Source organism: Brassica oleracea, chromosome C2 (genome assembly GCF_000695525.1).
Source record: "Brassica oleracea var. oleracea cultivar TO1000 chromosome C2, BOL, whole genome shotgun sequence".
Lineage (NCBI taxonomy): Eukaryota > Viridiplantae > Streptophyta > Magnoliopsida > Brassicales > Brassicaceae > Brassica > Brassica oleracea.
This window is the reverse complement of record NC_027749.1, coordinates 10,097,408-10,110,405: the sequence shown is the minus strand read 5'-3', so window position 1 is coordinate 10,110,405 and position 12,998 is coordinate 10,097,408. Positions and strand designations below refer to the sequence as shown.

Here is a 12,998-nt window from a genome sequence, read left to right as displayed (position 1 = left end):
TTCGAGAAAGGATGTTGCGAAGATACGGTCCATCAACTAAGCAACCATGAGTAGTTCAAAATTGAGTCTATCGTGATATTTATCCCACCAAAACCCAATAATATCGCCAGTCTTGAAACTTCTTTTTGCGAGGATGGAACCCCAACCGCAAAACTTGAAATTTCCATCACGTTCTCTTCTCAGGGTATGAGTTGTTGTGATCTTTGAATCGTAATCGAACAGATCAACGAACTGCACCGCGTTATGTCGTGACAATGCTGCACAACGATATTTACTCCACCAAGGAAACAAGTTGGCTTCTACCAACTCTTTGGGCATCGTTATCGTAACACTCGAGCCTGTGTCTGATTCTTTCAACGTTATCAGGATGTTCAATTGGTTGTTTGGATCAAACGGCTTGTCTCGACACTCCACAGTTCTGGCCATGATTCTTTGTTCTTTGCTCGTAAAGCTCTATGTAAGGTTTGTATTGAAGAATTTGTTTATGGGTGTAGGGAGATATATAATAATAATAATTTTCGTGGGTGATTGTAATTAAGAGTTTGTGACTTTAAAATGATGTGATTTTCTTCCACTTCTTTTATTCACATTTATTGAACATTTATATTTTAGTACCAACTATTAAATCCCCAAAATTTTATATTGTTCTATAGTATTTCAGTTAATATTATGACAGATATTAATGATATGGATATTTTCTTATTCAATTGTCCCTAACATGTCTAATAGTAAAAAGAATATTTTGGTATATTATCATTTACATAGTATAATTACTAAGGTAAAAACTATATATTATATACTTGATTATTTCTACAATATCCGAGAAAATATAGAAAGAAATCCATTTTTTTTGTTAGACATATCTGTTGGTAACTTATTTTATTGTATTAAAACATATTTATTACCTTGATATAGTTATAAATATTACAATTTATGTAATAATTATATACTTTATTGTGAAAAATAAAATTGTTGAAAAAATAATAACAAAATTTTGTTTTCTTAGATTTTTCTCAATTCACTATCAAATCAAATGAAAAAGGGGTTGAAGCTTTAAAGTTTACTAGAACTTGACGTCCGGGTGTTGTTTTTAATTTTATTTTTTATAAATGGTTTAATAGCACTTTTAAATACATAAGTTTTGTTTTGTTTTGTTTTAGATTTTTACACATCAGAACCAAATCCACTCGGACCTAGAAAAACCCGATTTTAACTCCACCCAAACATTTATAATATCCGAGAAGAATATAATTTCAAAACCCAAAAAAACTCGATACCCAAAAGAACTGATCCTTAACAGAACATATACATGAATACCAATACCTAATTGATTATGTAAACATATACAAAATTTATTTATCCAAACATTTATAATTATTATAGTTAACACGTAAAACAAATGAAGTAGTTAAGAAGTGTGAGAAAATAATGTAAAATATATAATTAAATAATTAAAATAGTTAAGATCTGTTTTGTAATTATATAATAAATCCTGTTAGATTATTTAGAAAATAGTAATTAATCAAATAGTCAAGATGAATGAAAATAAAGAAATAAAAGATATAATAAATCTGTTGAAAATATGGTTAGTTCTATTTGTACTTCAGTTTTAATAATGGAATAGATATGACAAAAAAAATATGTGTGATATAGTTGACAATTTAAGAGAAAAATAAAATTACTTAATATAAACTATTATTATGTTTAGAAATGCCATTTAAAACAATGATTTAATACAAACAAAAGTTAAAAATATATATACTACCATTTATACAAAACAAATATCAATTTATATAAAAGTTAAATCAAACACCAGCACGAGCATGCGGATCTAATTCTAGTATACACTTTAAATGACATGATTATAAGCATGAATTGCAAGATTAAAAACCAAAAAAAAAATCTTGTGCTAGTAACGTTTTTGATTTGGTATCAAACGGGTTATGATGATTTGCTAAAATATAGGAATAAATTGTGGAAGGCCAATTATTTTAGGAAATTAATAAATGATAAGTTTTGATTTTGAACCAAATACATGCTACTGGTTTGATCGTATTGTTTTGATTTTTGTAAATCATGATATAAAATATGATTGAAATAATCATACTGTTAAGTTTTATTAATCAACTAGGATAGATAAATTTATATAAAAATTATTTAAAAATACTATACAGAAAGATAAATTTATATTCTTGATTGAATTAATATTTTGGTCTTTAAACAATTTTTCTAACTTTTTGTTAATTACATAATTTGTTTAGCGATGAGCTGATCTAATTTTTAATAAAATTTTAGGTCAAAAAATCACTTACCGCATAAGAACCTAACGTTTAGGTCGAAAAATCTCGGGTCTATTTGATTACAATGAAACTATGTCAGCTCGGTTTTATATCATGATTTAGTAATTTAAAAATTAATTATGGTTATGAGAAGTTTACGTTCAAGTGTCAATCCTATATATCTTCTATATTTTTCTCTTTTTTCATTTTGGTTATTGTTCGATATAAATATTAATTTTGAAGTTTATTCTCATTTCGTTTGTTTGTTTTGACATGAGATTTAGAAAATGCTTATGATTTAAAATAATTAAAGAGATACATACTTAGGTTAACATCTGCACCTTTTGCAGAATAAATATTTTATATATATATTTTTTAATGTTTTTCTGCATATTATGAAATAATAAAATAATAAGTATATATATTAAATAACTGAGAAATCAGTTACTATTATGTAATAAATTGGCGTGTGCATATAAATCAAACTATCACTCTTGTTTATTCGCAATCATTTTAGGGTAAATAAATAAAAAAATCAATCTTATCTATCGTATATGATATATAATTAAATTTAAATGATATTAACATATATATAGTACACTTTTAATACAGATATTTCTTAAATGAAGTTTCTATTCATATGATTTTATGATTATTTGCATATTTGTGTAACAAAAGTTTACGCCAACGATTTTTTTTAATGTGGGATAACTTCAATAATATATAATCATTTAAAAAAACAATGAATATTTCAAAATTAAAATATTAATTTTTCAATATACGTTCAATGTAAATATCAAAATATAAGTATACATTTTCATCTGATGTATAGTTTAATTGAAACGATATGAAATATATAGAAAAGTTGGCATCCTAAAAATCATAATATAGAAAATATATAAGTATACATTTTCAAAATTAAAATCTTTGTATCTTAATATAGAAAAAATTTAAACCTTGATCATAAAAGTTTATGTGAGACTTTTAACAGTTTTAGTAATTTATACTCATTTTGAAAAATTTAAAATACTACATATACAAAAAAAATCTAGATTTTTATTATATGATTAATGTAATTATGTAATTTATTTTAATAATAAAAAAATAAACAAAAATGATAAAAAGTATACAGATTGTTATCAAATTTTTATTGTTTAAAATCATTAATTGCTATATATATATATTAATCACATTAGGTAATTCCGTAGGTTTTATTTAAGAAAAATCTGCAAAACAATAAAGATTTGATATATGTGACCAACTATAGCCTGCGAAATATTATTTTGCTAGAGAGTATAATTTTTAAACTATAGTTTATATTAGATGCTTTAGAATTCTTTAAAATATGATTTAGAAGACATACACAAGTGTCACATATGATGAATTTTTTTTTTTAATTTTAACAAAATTTAAGTTATAACTTTTTAAAAGATCCTCAATTAATATACAGGGGATTACATGGGTTTGTATCTATGTAATTTGATGGTTTTGATTCTCCAGTCCGATAAAAACCGAAAGTGTTACAACCTTGCAATGCGATGTAGGCGGAGAGGAAGGAAGGTTATAGATAATTTTCGTGGGTGATTGTAATTAAGAGTTTGTGACTTTAAAATGCTGTGGTTTTCTTCCTTTTATTTTATTCACATTTATTGAAGATTTTCTATTTTATTATCAACTTTTGAATCCAAAATTTACATATTCTATAGTGTTTCAGTTAAATATTTTTACATATACAGTATTAGTGATATATATAGATATTTTATTATTCAATCGGCCTAACATGTGTAATAGTAAAGTATATTTTGGTATATTATCATTTACATAGTATAATTACTAAGGTAAAATATTTATATTAGTTACTTGATTCTTTCTACAATAAGAAAAAAGAAAAATCTATTTTTCCTGCAAAACATCGGTTGGTGACTTATGTGTACTATTATTTGCAAAGTAAAATTTTACAATGAAGCTCTCAAGTTAGCACGGTTAATATCGTTTATACCCTTAATGAATAAATTAAATAAATTAGATAAAATAAAAAACGAATTTAGTGTTTATTTGATTAGATAAGTTCTTACAATTAATAAAAATAAAAATTATCCATAATTTAAAAATATATTTAAAATAAAAAGATAATTCCTATATATATTGTGTTTTTATCCTTCTTTTTTTTGAACAATATTGTGTTGTTATGCAAAAATATATATTTTAATAAAATGGTTAAAAGTTTAAAAACAGAAAATACGTAACTAAATATTAAGTAAAATTATTAATTCTATATAATTGAAAGAGAATATCTAAGATTTATATATTATTTATTAATAATAAATATAGTGTACAAAGGAATTTTAAAAATTTCTAATAGATAAGAATTTTCAATGAAAACATAAATAATAATTTAAAATTGTAATTTTTTAATTAGTAATTCATGTATTAATAAGTAATTATAAAATCTCTATGCCCGCACATGCGGGCGAAACACCTAGTTTTATTGTATTAAAACATATATTTATTACCTTGATATAATTATAAATAGTACAATTTATATAATAATTATATACTTTATTTTTAAAACTAGGAAAATCGTTGAAAAAAACACTAACAACAAAATTTTACTTTCTTAGATTTTTCTAAGAGGATATATATGAAAAAATACTAATGACAAAATTTTACTTTCTTGAGAAAACAAGTTGCCAAGTCCTCAAGAACAGGACAATTAGCTAAAAGCTTGTTGATAAATTCCTCACTCGGGTACTTCATCTTTACAAGGCTCAAATTTTTAAAAGATGGGAAAGAAGCTGGCAAGGAAGACAAGAGTCATGTTACTTAGTTTCAACGTCACAAGCATCCTACATCCTCCGGCATACCAGCTCCATGGAAGTAATGACCGGAGTCAAAATGCAAGGGGTATTAATGTCGATATCTAACTCATGCACAGAGCGTTTAACAGCTGTTCTAACCCATACCCCAATATCTACGGCAGTACCAGACTCCCGATCAAGTTTTAAACGCAAACATTCTAGAACTGGAGCCTCGTGTAACAGCAAAGAACAGTACAATTATATATTCTTGCAGTTACAATTTGTAACTAATTATTTATGTTCTTAGAAAAATATGTTAGCCCTTTAAAATTGTGCAAACTTATGTTAACTTCCAAGCGCTTTATCAGATTTTGTTTATGTTTGACAACCAAAAAACATACATCTTCATTTTAGCTTTTGTTTGATCTTTTTCATTTCAAAATATTCTGACCAAAAATTTAAATTTTAAAATTCTTACAAACATCAGGGCCGTCGAGCGAGTCAACGTCTAGTGTATAGTTAAATTGCTAAATAACATCTTTGGACCCGACAGTCATTGCCACAAAAAAAGACACGTACGCAGATATTCTTCTTGACTACTGGGGATGATGATGCTTTTATGTATTTTTCTTCTAGGCAGAGAATAAAGAGGAAACATAAGAAATTCATAACCCTCAAATAATTAGGAAAAGAAAGGGAAAAGAAAAACAGCAAAAACTGTAATAAGCATATCTGATGAGATTCAGATCAAAACGAACCAACAAGATGTAAAGCTTCAGTCGAATGCTAGATGGCAGTTGGGTGAACGCCTAGAGAACAAAGATAACTCCTTGAGCATCTCAAGTTTCTTGTCGGAGTCAGTGGTTTCCGAGGAGATAGCCACCTTCTTCAAACATCTTCCATTCCTTAATATGAATGCTGCTACTTCTTTTTGTTCTTCTGTTCCTTCATATTTTACCCATTTAAGAGTTTCAAGACTCGATATCAAACATTCAGGAACTGATTTCGGTTCATTCCAGCAGGGGCGCGGTTGTTCATCACGTATGTCATGACACTGGTATCAAATGACGGGACAGATGCAGTGCGTTACAGATCATACCAACAGAAAAACCAATGAAGAAAAAATGAATGATTTGAGATGAAATATAAGTACCTGTCGGAGTTTGATGGCCCTTAACTTAGGGGAATCTCTGAGTACACACATAAGTAGATTCAACCATTCTGTCGCACATGTGCATATCTTTAAATGCACAAGACGGTGGAAGACACTACCATCAGAATATGCATCCTGCAATAAGAAAACAGAATTAAAAACATGCAATATTAATGGCAACATGTTTTCTCACAGGAACACTCTTTCTGATGATGGAATAATTAATACCTTTGAGTATGATAAACATAAATCGAGATGCTTCACTGAAGTAATAGAACTCAGAATTTCCGTAGAAGGGTAATGATTAACGAAAACATCTGCGTCTACAATATTAGGCATATCTTTCTCAACGATACAAAAACTGCCACTATAATCATAAAGTTCCAATAGCTCCAAAGAAGGAGCATCTATCACAAATCCATCTTCATCTTCTGTACATCTATCTGATGATTTATACAAAGATGCAGTCCTGAGGGAAAGAACCTTAACTGTGAAAATCGTAACATTGTCATCGTTACATTGTTCCACTTCCAAATCTTCAAGAACATGACAACTGGATAAAAGCCTCCTGACAAACTCATCACCGGGGTACTTCACAGATAAAAGCCTCAAAGTTTTGAGGGTTGAGAAAGAAGGCAAGGTAGAAGCATCCGTAAGAGTCACACTCGTTAAATTCAAAGTCACAAGCATTCCACAGCATGTGTATAAACTCCTTGGGAGTATAACAGGGGTTGTACTGGAAGCACAGTCGATATTGATTTTCAGGTAACGCACACGGCGTTGAACAGCAATTGTAATCCATAATATAATATCAAGGACATCAAAAGTTTGAGTAAGTTCGAAATGCAAAGTTTCTATCGGTGCCTCGTGCAGAATCAAAAAATAGTCAACAAAGCGCGAAAACCTTCTAGTATCAATATTTTGATAGCTATCGTCGTCGTCGTCGAACACAAGTTTTGGCACTGACTTCCAAAGAGCTGCCAACGTTTTGACAAAACCATAGTGGCCACAACATCATTAGCAGTAGGCAGTTCTGACAGTATTCTCAAGAGAAGATCTTCAGGCAATTGACTTATCATATCCATGATTTAGCTGTCAAAGCGAGAGAAGCCCCAAACCAGACACGAAAAACCTAAGAACATTGAAAATACAAACAAGGAATGTTAAATCGTAAAGTATGTGTGTGTCTCATGAAACTAACAAATAAGTCATAAGAAACAGCACAAGGTTGGAAAAAAAGGTCGAAGTAAACCCTAGCGTGGTGCACAAACCACAAAGATTAAAGAGAAGAAAACAAAACCAAACTCATCGACAGCTAAAAGCTTCAGATTATTGTTCACAATATGACTTTTTTGAAATCGAACAAGTACTTGTACTTGGAATCAGAAGAGATTCATAGAATAGGTAAATACCTAGAAAGTGGAAACCCCTCCGGTGACACCTTTTTCCTTTTGAAATATATTATATACTAGTGGTATTCCTGCGCTACGCATCGGGTTTTTATGTTTTATTCTTAAATGAATTTACAATTCATTTTATGGTTTTAGTAAAAAAAATATGTTCAAAAATATAAAAATGAGAATATGTTGAAAGTGAATAATATTTTTTTCCCGATCCATTTGATAGCAGTTAACGACCATGGTGTATGTATTATTTTGTTTTGAATTATTTAGTTCAAAAAAGAATAGCATAAATGGTTGTTACTAATACATTTAATAAAAGTAGAATAAAAAAACGATAGTCGTAACAAAGTTAATTTAATTAGAATTTAAACATAAAATAAAATTGATGTTTTATTTAAAGCATTTTCAACTTATTACTATTTTTATTTATATAATAATTTTTAAAGGTAAAATTATTCTAATCTATCTCTATTTTTTTCTATGTAATTCTTGTCGTAATTTTTTTTGTTTTACAGATTTATTGGAATAAAAAGCATTTATTAAAAGTTCTTTCTCTTTAATCGAAAGAAAGGTTCTTTGGTTACAACTGGATTTTATTGGCAAGTTACTAACAACTGCTTTTGAGAATCTTTTACCTTGTTCTATGTTCTTTGTTTTTCTTGGGATAATTTTACTGATCATGGCGTCTGTCTGTTATTTATGGAGTCTATAAATTCTTGAGATTTGTGTAAATGTGTCTTGCATTTGGAGTAATTATTTATTTTCTTTTTCAAGGAATTAGTTCACTTGTGGATACAATAAATTCTTGCTATTTGTGTAAACGTGTCTTCATTTGGAGTAATTATTTATTTTCCCTTAAAACTTTTTTCAAGGAATTAGTTCACGTAGAAGTAACGTATCTGTAGTAGCATTGTCTTTTTTCAATTTGGCCCTTCTTTCACTACATTATGAAACTCACGTAGTTCATTTTAAAAAACGCTCTATTTCTTCAGGAAAAAAAGAAGTAATGATGTTAATAAAGAGTGGATCTATTTGGCAATTACTAAACCAGTGCTCGTGTATCTTTGACATTGTGCTCTGCCTCCATTGTTTTTATGGATCATGTTTGATTTGCTACATCTGTAATCATTCGCAGATGGTTACCTGTGATGCGAGTATCTCCTGAGAATTTTCAGTCATCTTTACTTATTATTTTACTATACATAGTGAACTCTGTTTGATTGGACATGAACACATCAACCTGGAAATGTTAAATGTACAAAAGTGATATTTTCAAGTAGTTTTGTGAATTAGTAATAATTCCATTACACAATAACAGCAATCCATTGTTACTAGTGAAACATACTTGTATCGGTCCTGGAACTGTAATGCTAATGAAACATAAAGCAAGATACAATCATAAACAGGAAGTTGAGAAAATGTCTAAATAGCATTGTTATTTGAGAAAAAGACAAAAATAGCATTAAATCAATTTTTTGTTCCCAGACTAGCATTCAAGGTCAAAAGTCACAAAAATAGCACTTAATGTTTTATCAAAAGTCACAAACTTAGGGTTTAGAGTTAAAGGATGGAGTTTAGGATTTAGGGTTTAGGGGTTAGGGTTTAGAGTTTAGGGTTTAGGGTTTAGGGTTTAGGATTTATAGTTTATAGTTTAGGGTTTAGAGTTTAGGGTTTAGGGTTTAGGGTTTAGGGTTGAGAAATGAAGTTTTGGGGATAAGATTTCAAATTTTGAAAAATAAAAAAATTAAAATTTTCAAAGGATAAACTTAGAAATGTGCTATTTTGGTCATTTTAGTTTTTGAGTGCTATTTTTGTGATATAAACTTAAAAAGATGCTATTTTGGAGATTTGCCCTTGTTATTTGCTAAGAACTTTATAGCCATAATATATTACTGTAACTGTACGACTAAGAGAATAATAAAATTGTGATCCAGTAGTAGTTAAAAAAAAAAGACTTTATCAATTTGCCATTTATATACAGAACCGTTAGTGAACCGATTCCCCCAACTCGAATCAGGCTCGTAAGCATATATTTTTTGTAACTTCATTTACTTGGGGGTTTCATGGATTCAGAAATGTGAACAGTTAAAACAATTCTGTCTTTTCATGATCTAAGAAAAGAAAGAAATAAGAGTGAACCATCATGGTCTCCACCCAAGCAAGAAGAAAAATCTCGTTGATTCAAATGTTCTTCAGAGCCGTGTAATCACGTCTCAAGAATTTCAGAACTTCCTTCCAGCTTGTTTCATGGAAGTAGCTCATACCCGCTCTCATTTCATCTTGTGGTGTAGGTGGAATTCTTCAGCTTTCATCCTTGAGAAAAGCATCTTGAATCTGTTGCAACAAATACAAAGTTTTAGTATAGTTCATTGAGTTCTTTTTATCTTTCTTTGTTTTTGTATACCTCTTGTTGCAGAGCTTCATTGAGTTCTTTTTATCATTAGGAGTAAAGTTCTTTACATATAACTATGTAAAACAGTCACATATCCTGCAAACTTTTGGAGCAAAGGCCAATGATTGGATTGAGTAGAATGAGCGGTTGAAACCAGGTCAACATTGAGAGCATCAAAGACCTCTTCAAGAAGCTTTTTAAGCAGCAAGGGCCTCTTGAGAGTCTCTTCAATGTAGGATTATGTTGTTGCAAGGCCTCATCTGCAAAAATATCAATCAAACATTAAAGAGACATAGAGAACAGAGGAAGTTAAGATTTTGCAAGTTACTTTACCTGAAAATCTGGAGAAAGTTTTTGACTTTACGGAATGAATTTTGAGAGATTCTTAAACAGTGGAAAACAAATAAGAAATAGAAATCTAAACCATGCTGCATAGCTCAAAAACTCATAGCCTAAAGGGAAAAGGAGAAAGTGCAGATCTGTCGAATCTTGTTACTACATAGTCAATGTAAAAAGAGGAGCCAAATCTTCTCATTAAGCAGAAGCATGTGAACTCCCATCAGCTCGCCTTTTTTCTTAAACATTTTGTGCTTCCCAGAAATGCAGAAGACACATCACCACTGTTAGAGAGCAACAACCGGAATTCAAATTAAAAAGAAAAATATGAGATGAAACCATTGTTACTTTCTGTGTGTGTAAGGAAGAAGAAGGGTTGAATCTGGTGAAGTAAGGAGAGTTCGAGTTTTCTTCATCCCTTTTTATAGCATTCGAAATTAGGGGTTTGCGATGGACGTTATGAAAGGGGTATTAAAATCAACATCGTGGGAGAAAGCTTGAATGAGAGAGTCAATGTCCAAACTTTATGAGAAGGTTTCAATGACGACGAAGGCGGTATACAACTCCGTTAAGTTTTCAGTGTTGGGGTCTACTGGATGTGAGCAGAGGAAGATCGACAACGTAAGGTCTTGACTGTTAAATTTTTTTCTTTAATTGTCAGATTGGGTCATGACAATCAAAACGGATACGGAATACGCATCACATGAAGAGAAAGGAAGCGACGGCTGAGTTCGGTTTGAATAATATAACAGCAAAACGCGATAGTCCCACAAAACAACAGAAACAAAAGATTTGTAAATTATTATTGAGTTGACACGTGGCATAATTTGCCATTCCCTCAGTAGTGATGTGGCTCAAGGACGAGAGAGAAAAATCTCTTTTATTTATATAGATAGATATGAAACCAAATATTTTAATTTGATTTGATTCAGATTTCCACTAAAAAGTAAAATCAAAGACTCTTAATGTATAAAATATATAAATTACCTACAAAATGAAAATGAATTTAAATTATTATTAGATAAGTGGTTAAAATTAATAATAATTAGAATTATCCAAAATCTAAATATATATTTTAAATAAAAAGATAATTCATATATATTGTGTTGTTATCTGAAAAATATTAGTTAATAAAAAGTTAAAAATTAAGAAAAACAGAAAGCACATATAACTAAATATTAATGAAGTAAAATTCTTAATTTTGTATAATTGAAAATATAATGTTGAGTGATTTTTAAGATTTACATATTTATAGTAAAAAAGTGTACAAAGAAAATTTCAAAAAATTATACGTAAGAACATTCAAATTAAAATATAAATAATAATTGATTAAAAAAGTAAACATAAATAATGATTGGGCAATTGTCCAAAAGAACACCTTTCAAGTTTATGTCACAAAAATGACACCAGGAAATGAAAGTCACAAAAATGACATTCATTAAAGGGCAAAATGTCACTACTACCCTTGTGTTATAAGAATAAAAAAAAACAATTCATTTCTTCACTCGCGACTCTTCGAACCGTGTCGTCTCCGGCTCGGGAATCTTCATACCCTCACCGGCACTGTCGTCTCCGGCTCGCGAATCATCTCTCTATAAGAGAATTTCATATGATGACAGGCTTGAAATGTAGTGGTGCATTAGAAGGACCACGAAGGGAAACAAATAGATTTAATTGGGAATTGCTAAAGGGGCGTAGTCATAAGTTAAGTGACGTGGTGGAACAGCTCAGAAACACAAGAGAAGATGCTTCTGAGGAGAGAGTATGCCTCGCAATGCTCATCCTGGTAGAGAGCATATTATTGCGGAAGAGCAAAGGAGGGAGTTTTCCTTTGGAATATGCGAAAAATGCACAGGATATGACATATCCATGGGGGAAAGAGGCTTACATTGTGCTCCTGAAGTCAATTCAAAACGCTGTCGCGAATCATTTGGAGAATAAATCCAAATTTGAGTTGCAAGGTTATCCTCTAGTATTCCTTCTTTGGATACTAGAGTCGATTCCTTTGCTAAGGAATAAGTTCAGTAAGTGTGTACCAACAGTTGAGGTTCCTGGGCCGACTTACTTGTGTGAAAAATACACTGAGGTAGAGAATCCATCACTTGATAGGGTTTTACAGGTTGAAGCTGATACAAAGGTAAGCTTTTCCAAGTATATGTTTCTCAGTTTATTTGGCTTCTTCTTTTTAATATGTTTCTCATTGGTCTTTTTTAAAATACTCTCAGCTGAAGGTCCATTGCATACTACCTTCTATTCCTCATGATCCAGAAGATGATATCTCCATTGAAGACAAATATAGTGACGAGCTGGAAACACTGAAAGATGTAACAAAGAAAGGGTACAAGCTTACAGCCGATGACTGGGAAAATAGGTGTGTAGACACATTTGAAACATTGGATGCTCTTATTCAAATGATGGCAAATAAGGAGACTGGCCAAGCTTCTACTCCGATTGATGAGGATTCAGTAAATGAAAAAGTGAACAGGATCATTGAGGTAATGGAGGAGAATCTGAAGAGCATGAAGGATCGAATGTCATTACTGGAAGAAGAAAACATGCATCTTAGAGCCTGTGTGTCAGAGTTGGAAGAAAACAACAATGTTTTTCCCACTAACGTGACACAACAGGTAAATTCTC

At 30.2% G+C, this 12,998-nt stretch overlaps 2 protein-coding genes and 1 pseudogene across 2 annotated transcripts in view; 1 reads left to right on the top strand and 2 right to left on the bottom strand.

The window, feature by feature from the left end:
* LOC106326617 (putative B3 domain-containing protein At4g12617) lies at nucleotides 1-446 on the bottom strand. Its single transcript, XM_013764543.1, has one exon. It carries the CDS (start codon nucleotides 424-426, stop codon nucleotides 37-39), a length of 390 nt encoding a protein of 129 aa, XP_013619997.1. The 5' UTR covers nucleotides 427-446; the 3' UTR covers nucleotides 1-36.
* Nucleotides 447-5,742: 5,296 nt separating this feature from the next.
* Nucleotides 5,743-7,336, bottom strand: LOC106326351 (annotated as a pseudogene).
* Nucleotides 7,337-11,973: 4,637 nt separating this feature from the next.
* Nucleotides 11,974-12,998, top strand: part of LOC106323399 — a 1,724-nt gene continuing 699 nt past the window's right edge. The window contains exons 1-2 of the mRNA XM_013761534.1: nucleotides 11,974-12,498; nucleotides 12,587-12,988. Coding sequence (XP_013616988.1) covers nucleotides 11,974-12,498; nucleotides 12,587-12,988 — 927 coding nt within the window. The remainder of the gene's footprint in view (nucleotides 12,499-12,586; nucleotides 12,989-12,998) is intronic.

Excerpts from the sequence above, each read along its gene's own strand:
- LOC106326617 (XM_013764543.1), bottom strand. The coding sequence starts at position 426 with ATGGCCAGAACTGTGGAGTGTCGAGACAAGCCGTTTGATCCAAACAAC.